This window comes from Mytilus edulis, chromosome 2 (genome assembly GCF_963676685.1).
Source record: "Mytilus edulis chromosome 2, xbMytEdul2.2, whole genome shotgun sequence".
Taxonomy (NCBI): Eukaryota; Metazoa; Mollusca; class Bivalvia; order Mytilida; family Mytilidae; genus Mytilus; species Mytilus edulis.
In genome coordinates, this window is record NC_092345.1 from 68,770,701 (window position 1) to 68,796,858 (window position 26,158).

At 32.0% G+C, this 26,158-nt stretch overlaps 1 protein-coding gene across 1 annotated transcript; it reads right to left on the reverse strand.

Moving 5' to 3' along the window:
* Positions 1-10,184: 10,184 nt before the first annotated feature.
* LOC139510649 (uncharacterized) lies at positions 10,185-13,351 on the reverse strand. The gene is made up of 2 exons (XM_071297201.1): positions 13,109-13,351; positions 10,185-12,054 (listed from the first exon to the last, which is right to left on the reverse strand). The coding sequence occupies exons 1-2, from the start codon at positions 13,338-13,340 to the stop codon at positions 11,354-11,356; spliced, it is 933 nt and encodes a 310-aa protein (XP_071153302.1). The 5' UTR covers positions 13,341-13,351; the 3' UTR covers positions 10,185-11,353.
* Between the last annotated feature and the right edge of the window lie 12,807 nt (positions 13,352-26,158).

Sequence of the window (26,158 nt, forward strand, 5' to 3'; positions counted from 1 at the left end):
ACTCGTTTTCACTTGAACAAAGGTTAATTTTTAATATGCTATAAAACAGCTTATTTTCAATAAATACAAAAATAAGATGTGATATGATTGCCAATGCGACAACTCTGCACCAGAGAACATATGACATAGAAGGTAAACCATACCCGCCGGTACTGTTGAAATACTGCTTTAAGTCATTCATGTCACTATCACTTTTTATGAAGGCCATCAGTTCTCCATTAGCTACACAAAGCTTTTTTGCTGTGGTAAAGTTCATTTTACTTCCAGAATAAATTTGATAGGCATATTTGCCTGTGACCAGTCCTGCATAAAATATATCTAAACAATTAACTTTAAATTTATTTTACCTTCTTATTAAGAGGGTTGAAAAATCTATTGAATGCAAAGTTCAGTTTGTAGCTTCAAAATAAAATAAGGAGGTGTGTAATAATTGCCGATGAGACCAGAGTTCAAATAAAGTGGACTTAATAAATCTTTGGCAACCATGAGGCCTTCAACAATGAGAAAACACATTCAGCATAGTCAATGTTATTTTACAAATTTTGAAAATACACGTACTTACATATAGTCACTAGAATCGAATGATTTTTTATCTTGTTATTAACAAATTTTCCAACAAACATATGAATATAGGGAGATAATTTTATGAAAGGAAAGGAGAATGTGCCAATTGGGCAACAACTCGATCAAAGAGCAGAAAACAACCCAACACAGGGAGAAAATCCCGCACCCGGTGTCGAGCTAATCAGCTGGTCGATAAACAAAAACGTGTACGAGTTCATTTGAAATTGACGTAACTAAACTCCGAATCATATAAATGAACTTAAATTAAATGTTTGCACCTGTCCTAAGTCAGGAATCTGATGTACAGTAGTTGTCGTTTGTTTATGTAATATATACGTGTTTCTCGTTTCTCGTTTTGTTTATATAGATTAGACCGTTGGTTTTCCCGTTTGAATGGTTTTACATTAGTAATTTTGGGGCCCTTTATAGCTTGTTGTTCGGTGTGAGCCAAAGCTCCGTGTTAAAGGCCGTACTTTAACCTATAATGGTTTACTTTTTAAATTGTTATTTGTAAGGAGAGTTGTCTCATTGGCACTCACACCACATCTTCCTATATCTATTTTAAATTAAGAAAAACAACATACAAGACTAACAAAGGCCAGAGGCTCCCGAATTGGGATAGGCGCCAATAAAAAAATGCAGTGGGGTTAAACATGTTTTTTTTATATCTCAACCATCCTCCTATACCTCTAAGCAATGTTGAATAAAACATACACATCAATACGCACAGTAAATCTCAGTTCAAAGGAAGTCCTAGTCCGATGTCAGAAAAGTTCACAAAATAAATGATACATAAATTAACAAAGGACTACTAGCAGTTACTGACATACCAGCTCCAGACTTCAATTAAATTGATTGAAAGATGAACATCAAGCACAATCCCTCCCGTTAGGGATTCAGTAACTTTCCATCATAAAATATATGAGAAGAACATAACTCGTATCATGCCAATAACTGTGTTTATTTCCGATGCAAAGATTCTATGAGTGAATCAATATTGATATTCCTTTTTCAATGACCTGACAACAGTATCGAAACTATATCCCATATGATTAAGTCTGTTTAAAGGTTCGGTTACCTTTTAAGGTGAATGACGATATGTGTGTGCTTTGTATAGAATATTACCATAAAAGATTGGATGTTAAATACCCGAAAGTATAAGATATTGATTTATGGATGTTGGGTATACATCCGATATTTGTTAGATTTTTTTTGTTAACCATTTGGGCCATTTAGTGCAATTGAGTAATATTCGTTCTTCTAAAAAGTCGAAGAAGCTCTAAAAAAAACAAATTTAACTGATTTAAAACAACTAACAAAACGATTGAATTACATGAACTACGTACACATATGTAAGAAAGAAAAACTTGGGTCACATTTTGAGATGTTACCAGCCCCGTGCTACCAACAACAATGAAACATTGCCCTGAATATCGAAAGAAAATACATCTTTGTTATGAATTGCGAATGACTGCATGGCATGTTTTTATGAGTATGAGCTTTTAAATTCTGACAGAGCTACATTAACTTGTGATATATTTTCGGTTTAAATTATGAATAAAAACTAAGTCTATATGAAATGAGGTAATTTATGGTATAATATATTAACAGGCAAGCAGCACAAAAGTCCCTCAACTAACATCTGAAGGTCACAATAGGGCTTTCAATAATAAAATATGTCTCTTAAAATCACATCATCGGTGCCTTACTGTTATCATAACACACTTGCTTCGTGTTTATATCAAAAATTGTAAAAGTAAAATGACAAAAATATCGAACTCCGAGGAAAAGTCTAAACGGAAAGTCTCTATGAAGCAAATTCAAAAGTTCAAACACATCAAACGAAAAGATAACAACTGTCATATATCTGACTTGGTACAGGCATTTTTTTATGTAGAAAATGGTGGATTAAATCATATTTAATAGCTAGCTAAACCTCTTATTGTATGACAGTTGTTTATACATGTAGTATGTTTAAAAGAATAAAACATTGCCATTCAATCAAATTACAAGTAATTATATATATTAATCCTACCTGAATTGAATGTCCAAATGATTAATATAACCAACAGCTCTATATCCATATTTCTGATCTTTAAAATAAAAATATGAATATACATGAATGTATTAATAAAACACACACAATAACGTGCACATCAGTATGACACAAAATACATATGCAAAGTAATGTAATAATTCTTAATATGCTATAATCTGAAAACCTATGCAAAATAATAGCAGTTCTCCACAATTTGTTATAAGTTTTTTTTTCTATTTTTCTGCGATAAACCGAAATATTAGTTTTAATTCGTTTTATATTGGTTTCGTAAAGTCCCGTATTATCTCAATTTGAATTAAGCTGTGATTCGACCTATCTAATATAGCCCATGATACAGCCAGTCAGGCTAATGCAGATCCAATAGGTTTAACTAAAACAAGTAGAGAGACATACTTGTACATATGTACATATGGTGAGATACTGGAATAGACTCATTCGATTTGACAACAACCGCATCACCAAATTAGAATTCAATATTGACTATGATCGCTGTAAAAGTAATTGGTGTAGTGAAGTAAAGGATATACTAGACCAGCTTGAACTAGGATATTTTTACGAACTGAAATCAGAGGTCTACTTATCATTGGTTGAAACTAACATTTTTCGTCTGTCTTCAGATATCTGGAGGAATTCTGTCCAAAACGTTTCAAAATTACGAACATATAGGATCTTTAAAACAGTCTTTGAAACAGAAAATTACGTTAATTTGAACTTGAGTAAAATTGAGCGGTCACACTTAACGCAATTTAGAAGTGGAATTTTACCATTAAGAGTGGAAACTGGTAGATACTCGAACGGAAGTGTAGAAGAAAGACTATGGATATTTTGTAAAAAGCAAGAAACTGAAACTGAGTTCCATTTTATGTTTGATTGCCCATTGTATATTGAATGTCGAATTAACTTTTTTGGTAAACTTTTAATTGAGGAAAACTTCAAAGATTTGAATCATGCTGACAAATTGAACTTTTGAATGACTTTCCACATAAGAAAACTAGCAAAATATATAGTTCGTGCATTTCATATAAGACGTCAGTTGCTGTATAATACTTTATTTTTTTTTGCATATTTAAAGATTAAATTTTTGTTTTCAAATATTTTTATGTCTATGTATTTTTGAAATTTACTTACGTCAACAAAAGATTAGAACGTGATATAATTGTTTTATAATTATTTATATTTATTTGAGGTGACTTATAGGTCCATTGGGCCGGTGCAATAATATTTATCATATATTATATGTTTATAATCTGTACAGTTTTTAAGTCCCTACTTTCATGAGCTTTTTAAAGTGGTTGTATTTAAATGTTTGGTGAAAAATATATTCGCCTATACTTACGTGCATGCGAAAAGGTTTGTAACAGCGTGCACTACAGTTGTATGTACTCACCGAATACCAGTGGTGCACGATTGTGGAAAAAAAGTAAAATCACAAAAATACTGAATTCCGAGGAAAATTTAAAATGGATAGTCCCTATTCAAATGGCAAAATCAAATAAGTGGATGGCGTTGTATTTAGTCTGTGACATTAACTTATTCAAGTTTGAAAAAAAACCAGTGTTTATGTTTATTTTTTTCTATATACAGCTAAATGCATCTTTATCTGGCAAAAATATAGTCACATACCTTATCATAAAACTAAAACATCACTAAAACATCACACGATAATTTCAAACACCTTCCTATATCTTGTGCAATTGTGTTTCTATAGAAAGTTGGAATCTGACACTATTGACCAAGTAAATCTTTTTAAAAAGTTACACAATAAATCATTTAAGATGTATCCAATTTTGTGGTAGAAATCTTTTAATATCAATGAACAATTAGTAATTGAGAAAATTTATAAAGAATTTGAACGTAAAAAGTAAATACTGGCTGCTGAGTTAGTAATTAAATTTAAAAAATAATCGAAATTTCAATCCTTATCATTGATTGGTACAAATTGTTTTATGATAAATGGATTTCAAACATTGCTTATAATGGTGTAAATACTAATTATATTTTTTGCTTTCAAATATGTGTTCTAAAAAGAGGAACTAAAGATACCAGATGGACAATCAAACTCGTAGATAAAAAAATAAACTGACAACTACATGGCTAAAAAAGAAAAGACAAACATTCGCTATAAAACCAGGTTTAATCCACCATTTTCTACATTTGAAAATGCCTGTACCAAGTCAGGAATATGACAGTTCTTGTCCATTCGTTTTTTATGCGTATTGTTATATGATTTTGCCATGTGATTATGGACTTTCCGAATTGATTTTCCTCTAAGTTCAGTATATTTGTGATTTAACTTTTTAGTATACAAAACACAACAAAGATATATTAAAACTATGCAACACGAACCCCACTGGAAACTGGTGCTCCGGATGGGTAAACAGATTCTGCTCCACACGTGGGACATAGTAGTCTCAGGTTGTAAAATATACAGTTTAAGGTTCGTTTCCGGAATAGAATTCAGGTGTTTGTTTATAAAATGCAAAAAAAACTCCGTAGCTTTTTAAATTGTAAATTTACATGTTTATGTATTGTGTTAATATTATGTATGTTTTTGCAAGTTCAATTAAAGCCGGAAGTCGGAGTCGGGTATTTCTCCTCTATGCCAATTTCAACATTTTTCCTTAAATACCCATATTCATCCCCCTAATTTAACTTTCGAGATCACACTAAATAAAATATATGATAAATCATAGATCGCTTATATGGCATTTTCCATATTGACCCTGGTATATGTATCAGCCCTCGATCGCTATCGGACCTATGGGCTACGCCCTCTGGATTGATATGGGAGTCTGAGGCTGATACCCTGCTCTTAGTACACGACTCATATCAGACCTTAGCATACGCCCTCTGGTTTGGTTTGGGAGACTCGGGCTGATACCAGGGCCGATATGGAAAATACCATGTATCAATCTACAAAAAACATAAATACCCAACTCCAGGATAATTTCAAAGAAGCGGAAATTCATAAAATTGACAAAATGAAACACTATCAACGAACGAGAGACAGCTCTTACATTCCTAACTTGAAACAGGTAAAATCATGCTGAAAAGGCAATGACTCTTTTATATACAAAGTTTATTCGACAATTTTGGTTATTTAATTTATTTGTAGGTCTTGCCTTACTGAACATTTTGGCATTTTAAAATATTTCTCTAACAATTATAGTTCCTGTTAACAAAATAAAATAATGGGTCAATAGTTATCAAGGGTACCAGGATTATAATTTAATACGCCAGACGCGCGTTTCGTCTACATAAAATCATCTTTCAAGGGCAATAACTTTTATAATAGAATGATATATTGATGATTTCGGTCATGTTGAATTATTTGCAGGTCTTTCTTTGCTGACAGTTATGCCAAGTACAGGTTTTTTTTACGTCTATCATAGTGTCTACTAGACGCATAAAAAATGGTGAAAAAAAAAACATCTTTCCAGGACAATAACATTTATAACGGATCAATTGCCGATTTTTGGTCATTTGACTTATTTGTAGATTTTACTTTGCTGAGCATTTTTGCTGTTTAATGTTTCTGTCTATCTATCATAGGGTAGCATGAAAACCCCTTAAAAGGTTTAATACATTGTGTACAGGGCAATAAATGCTATGACGAATCAATGGCTAATTCCATTCATAAACTAATCGGTAGATCTTTCTTTGCTGATTAATTAATCTTAATTACAATCCCCTTCCCTTTCATGAATGTGACCTACCGAATTAGACTACTTACCGGATTTGTTATAACATAAGCAACACTACGGGTGCCACATGTGGAGCAGGATCTGCTTACCCTTCCGGAGCACATGAGATCATTCCTAGTTTTTGGTGGGGTTCGTGTTGCTTATTCTTTAGTTTTCTATGTTGTGTTATGTGTTCTATTGTTTGTCTTTTTGGCGTCTTTCATTTTCAGCCAGGCATTCGCATTGTCAGTTTATTCTTGGTTTATGAGTCTGTCACTCTGGTATCTTTCGTTCCTCCTCTATAGTGGTTTTCAAATTAACAATCATTCAAAAACTGTAAATTTCATATAAAATATTATAATATAGGACATTGGTTCAGAAGTGTCAGAGGAGAATTCTTTGAACAAGTTTCGACAGCAACCGATGACGACGAGGAATGACGAATAGGACGAAGACAAGATTAAAATTCAAAAGGCATTTAATGGAATTTTTGCTTTTACAATGCAATTACCTATTAAATACAGAATTTCATTTGTTTTTAATGTGCTGCTATAACGTGATAGGAGAGCACGTATTTATCTTGCATATTTTCAGATGAATATAAGAACATCCTCATTTTTACGGAGATGTTGTTTATCGTGCCCGGAAATTTAGAAACGATCTTGGTAAACTTATCGATCCTTTAATTAAACTTTCTCTAAAAGGTTACCAATTCAACACTGTCATAAGATCTTTGAATATTGTTTTAATAGTATTATTAATCATACTGATTTTGTCATCAGTAAATTAAAAGTAAACTAAATATTATAATTGTTATATTCATTTGCACTTTCATGGATCTGTGTTAAGAATTCTCAATCGTATTGAACCTCATGTGTATAACTCATAATTATAGTTATGTTTTGTATACAGTATTTTAACAGAAGTATCTCGGTGTTTACATTGTAAAATTATACAAAATTGACACACTTAAAAACTTAGACGGCCAGAATGAAGCTATAGAATTTTTTTAGCATGAAAACATTTTCTACCGACAGAATCTTTAAAAATGATAGTCCATAAAACTATTATCTATTAAAAATGAATAACAAATATTAATATTAACCTCTTGTAATACGAGAATTACACAACAGCTGATTTTGTAGGTATAAGTTTCTACTAGAATTGGTGGTGAACATTTTATTTACTTAAACTTTTTTACTGTATATATTTCTTAGATGTCTAATTATATCTGATCACCAATAAAGCAATTGATTCGCATGTTATTAGTTATTAGAATATATTTGCGTTCGATTGAAATATCTTAGTGGTAAAACTAAGTGTCCTTTCAACAAAACTCAGATTCTGTTTTGTGAGATATCAAATAAAGCTATGACAAGCCGATAAGGAAGCGTATGAGTAAAACACAAAGAAATATTAAATTTGGAGCCCATTGCCGCCTAAGAAGCCTCTATTTATCATACCAGGTAGTTCCAATATAAAGGCTTATTTAATCAGGATTGTACTATGATGCTTCATTTGAAATTACAATTAAGATAAGAGACTGGACTTTGGAGTCTATACCGTGAAGGTAGGTGGGTTCTAACCTCAATTTAAATTTGCAGGTATTAAATGTTTCGGTGCTCTAAAAGAGGGACGAAAGATACCAGAGGGACAGTCAAACTCATAAATAGAAAATAAACAGACAACGCCATGGCTAAAAATGAAAAAGACAAACAGACAAACAATAGTACACATAACACAAGATAGAAAACTAAAAAATAAGCAACACGAACCCCACCAAAAACTAGGATCGATCTCAGGTGCTCCGGAAGGGTAAGCCTAACCTTGCAAGCACTCTATGTAAAGAAATTAACAAATTATATTTAATGCCATACTATATAAAGATAACTATCTCTATTTTACGAAATTTTCCTTTGATCTTACTCACTGATAATTTCCTTTCTCAGCACAGTAGAGTGATATAAAAAAATTATCGCTATAAATTAAGGACACACGTGCCCGTTGCCAATGAAATTAACAAGTCTTCATATGAAAAATAGCGATTAACAAATCATCATTGGTCATCTCATTGAGATGATCAACGATAATCTATATGTTTACAACCAAACTCCGAAAATGGTAGCGAATCGAGACGACGTAACCGCTGATTTAAAGTTGGGCATGCAACATGACATGACATGCTATTTATATTTACTTGAGTCATAGTATTTCATTCAATAGATGTGACAATCTTAAATTCTTGCATACGCAATAACATATGACACTACTTTCCATGCCATGTGTATACCTTAGAAGCTGTTTTACAACAAAACAATACAGCTGTAATGCCAAGACGAGGAAAAGCTAAATAGGTTGAATCAAATGTTGAATGTAAAATACATTTAGCTCGATAAATCGACCTTCTATAAATATTACTATGTTTAATGCGTTTGTCGGTGAAATATGTTTATTCTAGATTATAAATAATATTGAGCGTACAAATAAAGCAGTTAAAAGCGTTCAGTAAAATTAGTTCCTTTATCCGATATAGTGTCTATATTTAAAAATTACCGTTGTATTTGTTCCATCTTTCGTGCATGTATAAAAAAACAGACAGTTTTTAATTGTCATTTTTTTTATATGATTGTAGGGTAAGAACTGTATTTCCTAACGGTACAAACGATATCACGTAATGTATTAATAGGATTTTTAAAACTTAAAAGGTAGCCATTTAAAATTATGAATCGACTGGGTAATAACATATAAAACGAAAACAAGGCGTGATAACAAACAAAGCCACATGCAACTGAACTGAATAAAATTGAGAATGGAAATGGGAAATATGTCAAAGAGACATCACCCCTACCAAAGGGCAAATAACAGACGAAGGCCACCAGTGGGTCTTCAAAGCAGCGAAAAAATCCCGCACCCGGAGGTGGTCGTCAGCTTGCCCCTAAATCAAAATGTATACTAGTTCAGTGAAAATGGACATCATACTATACACCAAAACATATAACTGAACTAAAATTAAATATCATAAAAGAATAATATCAATATGCACAGTAAAACTCAGTTTAAAAGAAGTCCGAGTCCGATATCATAATAGGTAACAAAAGTAGCAAAGCAAAATTACAAGGATACATAAATTAACAAAGCACTACTAGCAGTTACTGACATACCAGCCCTAGACCTCAATTAAACTGATTGAAATATTATGCCTTCATCATATGAAAATTAAGTACAATCCCTCCCGTGAGGGGTTTAGTATCATACCATCATAGAATATATGAAAAAAACACAACCAGTATCATGTTAACATTTGGTTTTAGAATAAATGTGTTTATTTCCGTTGCAAAGACCATATGAGTGAATCAATATTAATACCAAAATTTGCAATCCTTAATAACATGACAACCAGAAAACTAGAAATTGTAAGACGTGATAACCTTCATAAACTGTGGTCGAACTCTTGTGCTCTGGATTGATTAAATGATTGATGTTTAACACCACTTTAAACTTTATTATGCTTTTGCGCGGCGGTAAGTTTTTATTAGTGTAGGACCCGTATTACCCATGTGGTCTTGAAGAGCAATTCTGTTCTACTAAAAGCACATGTTTTGCTGCTCAAGATCAGAACAAGTTTGTTGGTATGTCGCAATGGGGTTATGTCGTTAACGAGATATGTGTTTTCGACAATGTTTGTTAACATTAACTAGAACGGTTTGTGTCCGCTTTTCAATTGTTTGGCATTTTGTTATACCGAAGCATATCATAACTTAGCACATTGTATGGGTTTCCGTCATTGTTGAAGGTCGTACAATAATTCTTTGCATCATATTCCATTGGTCTCTGGTGGTTAATTGTCTTATAAGTAATAACATCACATCTCATTATTTTCATATTCACCATCGTCTTTGACATAGATATTCAATGAGGTCAACACAGACATGACAGGTACAAAAATATCGAAGATTAAACTGCAAATTTTGTAGTATTCAGACATTTCTATTAGGTTATTAAAGTTTTCTGATAATATCATTAACATCCTGTCTTAGTTTAAGGTAACAATTTCAAAAACAAAGTGCAGACAAGTGAAAAAATGGATTCACAGATGGCTGTGTATTCTGGTTTCAATGCATGTGAACTAAAGAACTGAAAATGTTGTGATAAAAGTCTGATAACTCTGATTGACAAGTGTATATCATACGCTAATCATTCAAATAGTATTCTTCTTCTTCAACACTCAAAAAATATATCATTCGCTTTGTATATCATGGTTTTGTATTTCCACTTGATATCTCCTTCCTGTAATGATAAGGACTAACGCTATATACGATTAACCTGTACAACGGCATTAAGCCGGATGGAAAATCGAACGGAAAATCGTATCGTGTAAACGCACCTTAATAAAAGTTGTGTTGATGTCTGACACAGAAGAATGTGCCCAGATTCCACAATAAAGGAAGAACAACAAATAGCTCCACAAACCGATCCAACCGAATTATCAACCGAAAGCAGTCAGACCTTTTCGTTTTACTGGAAACATGTGATGTATTAAAGCATTTTAAGATTGTTAATCGTGTTTTGTTCGTGCAGAACGTTGCAATCAGTCTTAATGTGCATGTTCCAAGTTCTGATTTTTATCAATTTAAGAAATTGATATTGCACATATTTAATAGTCTCTGTTCAGTTTATACACAACTGGTGTAGGCTATTGCAATTAAAGAGTTATAGAAACTGTTTACTCTACATGCTGTATGTTGACGAGTTTAATTGAAATCGAAACAAATTCAAGCAAGAGTAGGTTTGGCCGTTACGATTTGTCTTGAGTCTTGACTCGGAAAGACAATGTTTTAGATAATAAGATACCGTAAAATTCGTCTGATTTATGTATTAACATATTTGATCTTATTCCCCATCATAAAATATTGAATGAATCCGGATTCACATAGCGGGTAAGGCATGCGCTAAAGGAGATATATACTATGTCAACACACCCTACCTATACATATAGAGTGCATTCAAGTAGCCCCGGATTTTTTATACCCACACAATATCATTTTATTTAATCTTCATTCCTTTGAAAAATATTGATAATGTCCATCAATACCATTAATAGAACTGGAAGTGTGATTATTGAGATTGAGACCCAGCCCAACCGAGAGGAGGACTTCCTTTTGTCTGGAGCAGAAGTTCTTTCTCTTATCGTTTTAGATAAGGTATTTGTATTTACAGATATTTCTTTTTTTATATTCTTTTCAAAGTCATCTTCAACGATCATTCTTAATTCTGATACTGTAAGATTCATGTCTTGAAGGAACAACCATTTATTTGACGTCGTAGTTATGAGACAGCAGCATTGCAGTTGATTCAAAGTAGTAGTTAGTGTTGTTTTTACATGCGAAAATGACGTGTCGGTCGCAGTCGATGTTGTCAACAATTTAGAAGGTGAACTAGCGATTTCTGTTTGTAAGGACAGAAAATCATATTCCGTAGTTGCTGTTTCTACAGATGTTGTAATTTCTAAAAGCGCGGCTGTTTTGGAAGACGTAACTGTTTCCGGAAACGTTGTTGTTTCTTGGGCTCCTGTTTTTACAGGCGTAGTTGTTTCTGAAAACGTTGTTGTTTCTAAGGACGTTATTTTTACAGGCGTAGTTGTTTCTGAAAACGTCGTTGTTTCAACATGCGTAGTTGTTTCTAACGGAGTGCTTGTTTTTGCTGTTGTCGTTGTTGCGAGTGTTGTTGATGTTGTGGTTGTAGAAATAGCTAAATGGAAAGAAGAGAATATAAAATGATAACAACTACAGCAGATATGAGGTAATTTTCAATAGAAAATTTATAAAAACACAGGGTCACAAAAAAGCACATGGAGTAGCCACTAAAGTGCTGAATATAAGCTCTAGTATTATAATACATTTGATTAAATAAATTTTTCCCAACTCATTCTAAGATACAAATGAGTTGGATGATGAATATACAGGTAGATTATTTTTGCTTCACTTTAAACTGTAGATATTTCATGCATTTTCAGGACGAGCACAAATATAAGAAATCCAATATGGAGTCATTTACAAGTACATCGACAGGGTTGAAGGACCGTGAATTTCAAATATGAGAGTACGTTTGATAGGGGTCATTTTTTTACTAACGTGACTAACTACTGATATCTTATAGATTAATGCAAATTCATACAAAAAGCTTGACATATCACAAATATCATACACATGCCTGTACCAAGTCAGGAATATGACAGTTGATTGATTTTGTCAAGTTTTATGGACTTTCCCCTTTTTTTAATTTACCTTGTTGCTCGTTAATGTTTGTAATAACGCTATCCCCTAGAATGTTGCATATAACATAATGTTTCATTTTGGAGGACTTGGCTGTATGTTAATACACCAGAACTTCCAAACGGGCAGTATTTCAACATTGGTTTTACTGGTAGACGACAGAAGTCATAGTGAATGTATTTCTTATACCAAAACCAACCATTGCAATGTCTTGCATATTCAGTTAGATGTGTTTCTCACAAACACATACCCTTAATATCAATTTTTTAGTGTTTTATTTATCGCATTCTCTGGATCTGTAACATAACACATATAGTTCAAATGAAAGAATAAGTTAATGCATTGTGTTTAAGTTTAACGAGATATATTAATTTAGATAGATAAACGAGGGGTTATGCGAAAAGCTGATTCACCGACCCATTGCATTATGTGCCAAAACGTAGCAGTCTCGTGTTGATTTTTCTTATTCGCGATATTTAAATTTAAAATACAAATCTTGGACTTAACATTTAATTTCTTGACAAACATACCTTTACTACAAAGCATGTAGTAGTTGAATTTTTTACAATCAACTGTTCTGAGTTTATAACCATCTGTCAGGCGTACACAGTTTTCTTTATTACTTTGGCAAACACTTGCAATGTTTGTATTCTGCATACAATTAGGTTCTCCAGAATCCCATGTTACCCATGTGAGGATTTCATTATCCAACCATCTGAATTTTTTGTCATCTTTTTTATTATACAGCAAACCAATAAACATATGGGTGTTCGGAGCACTGAAAAAAAGGACATATTTTAAATTAAAATAAGCTATAAACGTATGAAACTAACTCAGAAAAATATGCACAAAAACACATTTGATAACCTAGTTCAATTGATGAAATAAAACAAAAACCAAAAACTATTCGTTTTTAGTTAAATTTAATTTGTATTTATTACTTATCCTATTTATTCATTCCGACTTTATTTAGAAAAGCTTGATTACGAAGAGAAATGACCTGATTAAAAAGGACAACCCAACAGATCAGACCAATAGCCAGCCAACATCCGACTCCTCAAGACAGGTACTTGCTTTTATCATGCAACATGCTAATAACAATTGTGAAATGATTATGTAAAAGATAAAATTGAGAAAGGAAAGGGTGAATATGTCAAAGCGACAACCACCCGACCATAGAGCAAACAACAGCCGAAGGCAACCAATGGGTCTTCAATGTAGCGAGAATTCCCGCACCCGTAGGTGTCCTTCAGCTGGCCCCTAAAATATGCATAATAGTACAGTGATAATGGACGTCATACTAAACTCCGAATTATACACAAGAAACTAAAATTTAAAATCATACAAGACTAACAAAGGCCAGAGAGTCAACATTATCCTTCGGCTTTAAAAATATATAAATTTTAAATGTTGATTTCAGAAAGCATTTGTTGAAATTTCAGAATACGACAAAGATTATTTGGCATATAATCAAGGGGTTTTAAATTCCTGTCTAGTAAGGTAGTTATACAAGATGCATGGGTACCAATCAGAATGTGGAATAAATAATAATATTAATAATAATAATAATAATAATAATAATAATAATAATAATAATAATAATAATAATAATAATAATAAAAATGATAATAATAATAATGATAATAAATGATAATGATAATAATAATAATACAATTTCTATCTTAATATACGCGTATTTTAAAGGGTAGCTTGTTTTGATATAACCACCTTTACAGAAGTGCATATACGTTTGAACGTGTACATTTATTCATGTACATTAACAGTGTTGATTTTTAATTTTCTTCGGAAAATTTTTCTCAATTTTATTAGTTTTCTCCATGCCAATCACACTTAATCACCTTACGTCCATAACAAGTGATGAGTGACTAAATTTAATACATGCAGCCTCCACTATCTGTAACAACTACTTCCATTGAAGCTTAAATAAGAAAACACAAAAGTTTGCGTACCTCATCAAATAGTAAAATTAAAATAAAAACAAAAGCTCAAACACACCAAACGAATTGAAAACAACTGTTATATTCCCGAACATTTTGCAGGTATTTTATTGTGTAAAAGATGATGAATGAAACCTGGTTGATAACTAGGAATTAAACCTTAACTTGTATGACAGTAACACATCAACCAAACTTTAAACATTGGTATAACAGCTCTAACGGTATCGTTTGATAAGTTAAACCATGGATATATCATATTGTTAATATAATATTTTAATGGTAAAAATTTCATATTTGCAAAAAAAAAACAACATCTAATTGAATTGGTAGCTCTTCGCTTTTGTGTGACGCTTTATCAATTGAATTGTTGGCACTTCTATTTTGTGTGACGCCTTTTGAATTGAATTGTTAAACATCTGTCTAATCGACTCATAAAAAACGATTCCCTTTCTCGGGCAGGTAATTATCTTTTTTGGTCATTATAACAGAGTGATCAATCGATTACAATACTTGACTTACCCGCCAATGCTGTTAAGATATCTTTCAACGTTATCCATATCATTTTCAGTTTTGATAATTGCTGGCGTCTCCCCACGGCTAGCACATCTAGCCTTTCCATCTTTATATGTATCGGAGACTTTGAACAGGTGATAGGTGTAATCGCTTTTACTCAAACCTTAAAACGACATTAGGCAAACCGATAAAGATACATTTCAACACTGTGGTTTTTTGCTTCGTTTATGATTATACGAAACCTCAACCTTTTAAATAGTGTTTTGTTCACAAGGTTAACAATTTAATCATTCATTGACTTCTGATACTGTTGGTGATATTTTCGCTGGTTTGTAACAAGTAACTAAGGTAAAATAACATTATATTCCCGCACTCAGAACATCTGTTACTTTTTTGTTAACAATGTGTTCCCAATGTTGGTAGTGGTAGTGTGCAAATTTAATACTATAGAATATTTTCTATTTTGGATTTGGTGCATTGTATCACTTATACACTACAATTTGTATAAAAAGGAATTAAAAATATCCTCCACTTTTGTTTTTATTTGACATTTGTTTTCTTTCATGGTTGTTTGTTTAGTTTCGCTTGTAGACAAGGGGTGCAAAAGTTGGCCACTGGTCTGTTCCACTTATCGCTATCAATATCGTGTCCTCGTTTATATATTATTTATCTAAATAAATTCGATTAAGCGACGAAATAAGAAAAACGAAGGGTGTATCTAGCGATGAAGATTTCATTCCCTGATTTGGTTTGATTTTTAATGCGTAGTTTTCTTTGTTATATTTTGAGGATCTTTGTTTTATTTGTGTTCTTTTTCATTATTCGTTTTTTCTTCGCAGATAAATGACCTTTGCTTAGTCCCTTTGTATCTTCTCCCTTTTTGTGATGCCGAATTGTGATTACCATACGCGGGAGTTTTTATTCTATCAATTCTATATTTGCAATTTGAAGCTCAATAAAATCAAATACTGAAAAGATGACTTACCAAATTGCAGTGAAAACACAAAATGAAGGATGCAAGTGATTTTAACATCCATTACACTGGTTAGTTTAAATGAAGTAAAATAGGCATCAGTCTATCCATTGTCATATAAAAGCAATATATGTCAATGGTTAGAGACCAGGCATATTTTTACAATAATCATGTACTAACAAAATCGCAATTTAGCAGTAAGATTTTATTTGCTTTAATGTTGTTTCATTAATTTGTACGTCATCTAGCTGTTTGTAGGTATCTTTTGATCAATAGCGGGATAGATACCTAACATTTGACAACAATTAATAGGTGGATAATTCATAATCAAAATAATTTAACTTTGTTTGAATTGTTCCATTAAACAAACTTTTGAATTAAGCTATTTCATTTGATCGATAAATCTGTAGATCACTAATAGAATAAAATAACACATGATGACTAGGTGAACAATACAGTTATATGTTTCTCCGGACGTACGATGAAACCGTTCGTAGTTTTACTTATGTTCAATAAAGCTATGAACATGACCTATGAATGTTTTTTTTATTCAAGCATGTTTTTTACTGAAATTGGTTGAAGAAGTATTCCAAACAGGCTTGAAAACCTAATGTTTAGTGGTTGTCTTTTTTTTATGAGGTCGTTTTTATATAGATTAGACCGTTTGTTTTCCTGTTTAAGTGGTACTGCACAAGTCAATTTTGACCATACATAGCTGGCTGTTCGGTGTCAGTTTGAGCCCAGGTTCGGTGTTGAAAAACATACTTTGACCTATAAAAGTTTTCTTTTACAAATTGTGACTTGGATGGAACGTAGTCTCATTGGCACTCATTCCACATCTTCTAACATCTAACAAACCCAAAACATCTTCAATATGAATTGTAAATGTTATCAATAATCGTAATCAACAATAGAACGCAAATCTGGGTGAACATCAACCTGTCTACAATATAAAAACATCACACAAATAACAAGGTTTAATGGTCACTTTACTGTTTTTCTTATCTAACAAATAAAGAATGTTTGCAACCACCCACCGTCTTCTCTTGCCAATTTGTTGACTCGTTCAAGACCGACGATAAAGGGTACGTTATATAATTTCCGTGGATATCCCAAACCTTTAATCCTGGTAGATTCAGTTTACAGGACTTGTCTAGTGGATTCACTGTTTCCATCGTCCTTGATTATGCACAGCTTGAATGATGAATAATCCGTAATATTTTCGTGTAACTCTTTGGGAATAAGATATCTACTCAAATTTTGAAATTTGTATGAACTTTAATGCTTTACAACATGGAGGCCTCCGTCAACAGCGTGAACTGATGTACCAAAATGTAAACAATTTTGGATTCAATGATATATTCACCATTATTCTAATTTTTCTTTTTGCTGTGTCAACATAATGACTGCATTCAGTAAAATGAGGCAGGTGTTACCCATGAAAGAGGACGAAGTCCCTGTAAATATTTTTTGAATATATCACGGAATTAAAAATACTGTCTATCTCTTCAGGGGACGACCCTTACATATACTTGGGGCTAGAGAATATTGTCAGGGTAAGCCACCCGAAAATTTATTTCTAGTTTATACACAATTATTTCTGAAAATAACTACAGTTAGTGTTGCAGTATGTTCATTATTATCCTGTCTTGCATTAGCTTGCTTTTCCACTTTTTTAAGACCAGAATATTCATTTTCATTATTTACGTTGCCATTTGTCGTTAATAAAATTAAAAAAACTCAATCCGATATTTATATATAATTAATTTAATCTAACAGAAAATGGATACCTCAGTCAAACACAGTTAAACTCATTCATAATTTCATGTAGACATTGACAATGAGGATTGGTCTTCATTTCAAGTATTTAGAAAATATACGAAATATATGATTTCTAATTTCCTTCAAATTGAAAACATCATCCTATTTAACATCTCCTGTCGTATAAACAACCAATCGTCAGACTCGATTTTCCCAAAATATAGTAAAATATCTAACCAATCTAACAAATTTACTCAATTGGTTACAAACAATAAAAAGAAAAAGAACAGCTTTTAGCTATTTGAATATGTCAATTATAAGTAATATTCTTAAAAGCAATAATGCTGTATATTTGTTTAATGGCTTATGTTTCTGAACATAGCGGACGACCAACCAATCTCCGATAAAATAATATTTAAACACAAGACAAGCCAAATAGACATGACAAATAAACAAGACATTGAAATTTCTAGTTATAGTCTAACAATGTACTTATTAACCCCACCACATCCTATATATATAGATAAAGGAAGATGAGGTACGAGTACCAATGGACAACTCTCCATTCATGTCACAATTTGTAAATGTAAAAGTACGGTCTTCAACACCGAGCCTTGGCTCAAACCGAACAGCAAGCTATAAAGGGCACCGAAAATGACTAGGGTACAACCATGTAAACAGGAAAACCAACGGTCCAAATGATATAAATAATGAGACACGAAAAACACTTTTGGACCACATTAACAAACGACTACCACTAAACATCATGTTCTTGACTTAGGACAGATGCAAACAAATGCAGCGGGTCTAAATGTTTTAATATGATTCAACCTGTACCCCTACCTGAAACAATACCATCACAACACAGAAAGACAAACAATAAAATATCAATTGAAATGGCTTAACTCAATCAAAAGAATTATTAACAAAAACAACTTGAAATGAACATCTCTTTGGCACATTCCCCATTTCCATTCTCAAATGTATACACTTAACGAACACATTTGATATATGGCACAATGTAAATACAAATGCTTTTAGGTTGGGTTGTTGCTTTACCACTGATATCTTCGTTTACTATAATATTAACGACAATCTCTTTTTATGAATACATTTCAGTAGCAAAAATATATTCTATTATTTTTGCATCACGGATGGATGTAAAATATTGGTGAAAGAAATTGATGAATTTAATTTTGATGTTAATAAACTCATCATAGATACCAGGGTTGAAATTTTACATTTGCACCAGACGAATAAATAAATGAGAGTGTTGGATACTATACTAAAACTCTAATGTACTGTACGTAATTAAACACAATTGTATGAATTGGGTAAATAGAGAGTAGATATCAATCAAATCAAGTCCCATTTGGATAAAAAAAAATTGTTCAGTTCGGTCACAATACGAATTAATAGCTATTATAAACAAATTGATATAATATATATATATTTCTCTAATTCTTCGTCAATTTATCCCTTTCTGCACCCATTGTATAAAAAAAAATGTAATCAAAGTGTGGTTCATTTGATCTCAGTACTTCATTGGTTAAAATCCGATTATGACGTCGAATTTTTTTGCTCTCCTCTGAAATTCCTATTGTGACGGCATGACCATGCCTGATGACGTCACATAGAAAGAACACATCTTTTTGCAGATCATTGGAAAAGAAGGGAAAAGTTTGCCTGCATAATGTTAGAAAATCATTAGAGAAACAGATTCTACCACCAAATCTTGTGTAATACGATATTTATCCACTCTCGACAGTTAAATTTTAAATATTTAAAACGCTCGGGCAAGCCTCGCGTTTTAAATTTGAAAATTTAACTATCTCGAGTGGATAAATATCGTATTAAACTCGATGTAGTGGTAGAATCTATATATATAAGTGCTTATAACAAGTGCTTATGCCAAATATGTCTCCTTAATTGTTAGTGCCGTATGTTTATCTGATGAAATTTATAACAATAGTGGAATCAAACAATGTTTTACTTTTATAAATGGCTTATAGAAAACTATACAATAGGACTCACCCATTCTCTGTAATTGTCCAGGGGTTAAGGAGATCGAAACCAAAACACAAAGATACACGCCACACAAAAATAAGCAAATTACGGACGGTAATTCGAATTTAAAATGAAAACAATGTGATAAACATTACATCTCTTTTGTATATTGTACATATATGGTTAAGAATGTCATTTCTTCTCGGTTCTAAATCTGTTTATTTCTTCTTTGTTTTATATCAAATATTTTCAATGTTTTTTTTATATTATCTCAATTTCATAGTAATTAGGCTTATAACACAATGTTGACTGCTGTAGCTCTATTTCGACATTTTTTCTTATTTTGTCTGTTTATTTTGTTCACACATTATTTTCAATAATATGGTATTTTAAGCGACTGTCAAACAAGTGGGACGTGAGCTAGCTTTAAAACCAGGTTTTATCCACCATTTTCTACATAAGAAAATGCCTGTACCAAGTCAGGAATATGACAGTTGTCATCCATTCGTTTGATGTGTTTGGACTTTTGATTTTACTATTTGCTTAGGGGCTTTCCGTTTTAAATTTTCTTCGGAGTTAGGTATTATTGTAATTTACTTGTCTATGAAAAGCAAAGTTAAGATATATGTTTTTATCATATGTTTAGTACAAAATACATCAATTTTGTATATCTAATAAAGGTTCTTTTTACCAGTCTGTATCACCTACCCTGTATCGCATACCCCGTATCGCATGGCTAAACCCGTATCGCATACCCCGTATCGCATACCCCGTATCGCATACCTGGCATGACGTCACAATTCTAATGACGTCAACGTTTGACCTATGATGTCCAGTTGCTGTTCCCACTAAAAAAAATTAAAACTTAAATCATTATTTTTCAAAAAATTATTACCCAGTAACTTTACTAGCGATTCGCATAAAAATTATATACAATAAGATGTAGAAATGGCTTTAAAAAACTGTAAAACAAAAGGCAGCTGAAAAAATACAGGAAAATCATAATATTCTTTTCTTGCTTATATTTTAGGACGATTTAAAAAAAAAATGGATATTGCATGAATCTGATTCTGTTATAATATATGATAAACAGAATAATACATGGCAAAATCCGTATCGTATGCTGTATCACCACTCGACCAATATCAGCCCTCGGGACTTTCGGCCCTCGGGACTGATATTGGTTTCTCGTGATGATACAGCATGCGATACGGAATTTGCCATCTATTATTCTATATGTATTTTCATGCTATAAATTTTCAAGACTGTCAGACTTTAGACGTCAAATTTATTATTATGATATAAACTGATGAGTCTTATGTAAATATAAATTATAATCCTGGTACCTTAACTATTATGGCAATATAATATTATTAAAAATTTATAAACATTTAGGATTTTAAGCATATATATTCCCGTCTGAATACATTGGGTATTTTTCAAAGATAGTACTTAGTTTTCTCCATGAAAGTAAAAATTGTGTATATTTCATTCTTTACTACATTGAAACACGTAATATTGAGAATCACATTTACCATTAAAAAAATACTTGTCATAACAAACATGTTGTTGACACATATCTGAATTTTGTAAATAAATATATAATTTAGGATTCAAATTGTTCATTCTCCAAATGTGATGTTAATTATTTTTATTACAGTTTTGTTTTAGTTATCTTTTTTGTTTCATGTATTTTTTTCAACCCTTTTTTCGTTCAGTTTACGATTGTCGGTAAATTTTAAGTTTTAATTTAACAAGAGCGAATGATATATAGTTTTGGGATTCATATCAGTCAGTGACTAATGAGACGGGGACATAAGTAAATATTGTTACAAAATTGAGAAAGGAAATGGGAAACACGTCAAAGAGACAACATCCCAACAAAAGAGTAGACAACACCCGGAAGTGGTCAGTAGCGGCCCCTAAATAAAATTGTGTACTAGTTCAGCGAACATGGACGTCACACTAAACTCCAAAACACACAAATGAACCAAAATTAAAAATACATACATGACTAACAAAGGCACAGAAGCAAAAAGATGCGGCGGAGTTAAACATGTTTTGTGAGATCGCAACCCTCGCGCTTTATCTAAATCAAATGTAGAATAGAGAAACATAGCAATACGCAAATAAAAGTCAGTTTAAAAGAATGTCAATTGCATTACTAAGTTTAATTGTACAGTATACCTTGATGCCAATTCTTTTTTTTTTTATCAAAATTTGATACTTCTCATAAACATTTGGTATAAAAAAAATGACATGAATTGATTTAGTCAAAAAATAGCATATCGACCTTCTTAGTTTTACAAAATAAATCAGCACATTCTGATTAAATTAATATATGCTAAATCTGTTTTCTGTTATTCTTTTCAAATGTGTAAATTCAGGAACAAAGGATCGTTACACAGAACATGTTTTAAATCTGGTGCTTGAACATGATAAGTATATCGCAGTAGTGGTTTACTTTCGAACACATGGACATCGCCCACCATCGTTGCCATTGGCTGTGAAATAATAAAGAATCCAGTTTTATTCGGATATTTATCCTCTTTTGAGCATTCACATAAGTAAAAGTGTTGATACTCACTGATGACTTCTTTCATAGTATCATACTTCATGTTAAAGTCACCACCTATTAAAATATAAACTGGTTTTCCTACCATAAACATATCCACAAGAGTAAGCATATCTTTAAGAACCCTTTTTCTTTTTTCAATATCTGCATATGCTTGTCCACTCCATGATATGAAAAGAAATTTAAAATCATTGCTCAACATCTGTAGTTGTGCTACACATAATCGCGGCATCACTTCATTTTCGGTGCTTAAAATACCAGTTTTCTCCAATTCGTTACAAAGAACACCAACTTCTCTTCTCAAAGTAGCACAGCCACTGGTTTCAAAAATTTGAGTTCGAAACAAAATGGCAGCCTGCTTACTGCCGAGGCATCCAAATTTTGGATATCGCCCTGTCCTTGGCAGAAAGCTATCAATGTTGATATCTGATTCTTGTATAAGGACAATGCTAGCTTTAGTTTCCAATATAATTTCTCGTCTGGCCTGTTTCCTTTTTCCGATGACGTCCAAATCTCTGTTAACCTGTACTGAGTGTTTTCCACTTGCATTCATTATCAATACAGTTGCCATCATGCAAGTTAGCTTTGAACAAAAAATCAAACAGTGATTATTACCTTTTGGGTACTGTTAAACTTATTGTCACTTAAAGACATTTGGGTTAGTGATTGAACCTCTGTGCAATTAAACAACATCATGATACTGTTGCTGTTATGTGCTATCTTTTATAAAATTCGTTTGTACAATGATGCTCTCGTTTAGCTTCTGTACAGATATTGTTCAGAATTGTTATTTAGAACAATTTGTAATGTCTAAATGTGAAATTATATATCTCTACATAATATATCAGTGACCGATGTGGATAGTAATTTTGTAATCGATAGTTATTAGCAAATATAAGTTATTTGTACTATATTAATGTACGATGATACAGAAAAAAGCGAAAATGATTGAAATTGAAAGAAAACAATGAAAAAAAGTGGAGGTTAAACAAAATTATCCTGTCCCCAAGTACCTATTTGTACACTATAATTATTTTGATAGCTGCATTCTTTAACTATGTGATATTAATATGAGCTCCAATGATAAAAGGTGAATTAACACCCTTAACAAATCGCAAAAAGCAAAAGCTCAAACACATCAATCAAGGATGGATAAACCGGCTCTGATGTCTTACTCTAAAATTTAGTTACTAGAACTTTACATTAAGCAATGTCTCTTATACTGCAAAAGCTACCTTATATGTATATCTTATACATATATTAAATAATATAAATTTTATGTTCTATTTTTTTTTTGGGGGGGGGGGGGTAGTGTTATTTGTCTTTTTTTCTTTTAAGCCATGACCTTGTCAGTTTATTTTCGACTTATGTAGATATAGGAAGATGTGGTGTGAGTGCCAATGAGACAACTCCCCATCCAAAAAACAATTTAAAAAAAAGTTAACCATTATAGGTCAATGTACGGCCTTCAACACGGAGCCTTGGCTTACACCGAACAACAAGCTATAAAGGGCCCCAAAATTACTAGTGTAAAACCATTCAAACGGGAAAAACAACGGTCTAATCTATATAAAATTAAAAAAAACGAGAAACGAGAAACACGTATATGTTACATAAACAAACGACAACTACTGTACATCAGTGTATGAATGCCCCTCTGGTATTTTTTGTCTTTCTTTTATAATAAAGATTATGTCACTTTAACATTTGACATCACTGGGTCGATACCTCTGCTGGTAGACTATCAGTCCCCGAGGGTAGCATCAGCTCAGTAGTCAGTACTTCGGTACCGACATGATTGAACAAACTTCACTAAAATTGTCCGTTTATAAATTTTGAAATTATTAAAAGAATCTAAGGTTTTACCTCCCTCAGTTAAAGTTGGCTTTAGATGAATTTGGCTATTTATCTTAGGCAGTTTTGGCACATAGCTCTTCAACGGTATCGGTACTTATACAATTTCGGATTTCAAATGTTTGGCTTTGAGCGTTCCTGATGAAGGTATATCCAGAAAAGCGCTTCGGACGCAAGAAATTATTTAAAGTGAAGTTTTCAATTTTTTACTACTTTTGATGGATTATACCTATTCATGTTTTATCCAAATTCAATTCTCCTAGACATTAGTACTCTACATTAGATACATGGTGCATATATTATTATTCCAATTATTTAAAGAGGTTCACAAGATACTAATAACTTAAACACAGATAATGTGAACAAAATTCCAACTTCTATAGCCAGTACAATTACTTTACTGTGGAAAACTTTATTAAATATACCAAAAATCAAATACGTGCTTTAAAAATTAAATATAATAAATTGAAACATGAAACAAAAAATAAATTAAATATTAAAAATATTAACAGAATAACTATACGATACTCACTTAAAAAATCGATCGCTTCGTTCCAAAAAAATAAAATATTGTATGACTTGTCATGCTTTCATTCATTTGTATAATGTAATGTTTTAACTTTATTGTTTTAAATTTTAATTGAAAAGTAAAACCAGTGAAACAATATCTTCATGGTAGGATAACTTAAAAAAAACCTGAATGAACTATTGATTTTAGTTGATATAATTAAAGAGTGAAAATGTCATACGATATAAATCTATACATAATTTACAGTCACTGAAATCGTATTTTCGACTAGCAGATATGACATGTATTCCAAAACTAAGATATCAAATATCTTATAAATATTTCCCCTACGATCCAGGTATTTTATTTTGGATTTATTTAAAATACAAACTTCATTATTCTGAAGAAGGTCACATCTTGCGAGTAGCACTTGGTTTAGAACAATTTAGAACAAAAATGATGAACTCAACCTCCAAAAGGTTCTGAATAGTACTATCAAAACTGTCTTTAGTTCATAATGCTCTTCGACTCTAACTTAATTTGGCCCTTTTTACTTTTTTTTAAATGATGTGTCACTGATGAGTCGTTATTAGACGGAACGAGCTTCTAACGTCATTAACTTTAATCCTGGTATCAATGATTACTTTATTTAAAACCGGTTGGTCGGTACCACTGCTTTTTAATTCTAGAAACTTAAATCACTTATGTATTTACCCAGGAGTAGTTCACCTTATCTGTATTTAACAAAACCGTAGGACATTTGTATCCTCAATGCTCTCCAACTTCGTACTTCATTTGGCCCTTTATACACTTTTTTTTATTCGAGCGTCACTGATGCGTCTATTTTATTTTATGATGAGTTTATATTGCGAATTTCTAGATGAACCGTGTAAGACTACACTTTGATCTAACGTTTAAAGATTAAATCGGTTGTATTTGTTTTATCAATATAACTATCATAGAAATAGATTGGCGGATAATACCGATATTATAGAGGACTATTAATACCTCCTTAAAGCGAAGAGAACCAGACAAAGCCAAGGCAAGAAACGAAAAACAAAATATATACAAACAAAAATCTACAATACATAACATAGAACCCACTCATAAATCCAGCGGTGATATCAGGTACTACGGAAGAATAAATAGCCCCATATCAACATGTGGCACCTGTCGTGTAAGCAAACAATTGCTGAAAATTTTCAATCGTTGATGTCCCATTCTGGAAATTCATTGTCGTTTTATTGTTTGCCATTGTGTTGTTTACTGTAATTTTTATTATCCCCTTAGAATCTTTTCTATTTTTAATGGTTTGTTCGATCCGTCCTTTGTTGTTATTAAAACGGCTTCCAATGAATATATTTACTGTGTTTGATACAAAAGGAGAATGAAGCATACAACATTTGTATATATTGAGCAGCCTGATACTAA

Bases quoted from the DNA above. Each gene is read 5' to 3' on its own strand.
- LOC139510649 (XM_071297201.1), bottom strand. From the start codon at position 13,340: ATGTTTATTGGTTTGCTGTATAATAAAAAAGATGACAAAAAATTCAGA. The intron at 12,055-13,108 runs GTATGTTTGTCA...CTTTCCATTTAG, and splicing joins CTACATGCTTTGTAGTAAAG to CTATTTCTACAACCACAACA.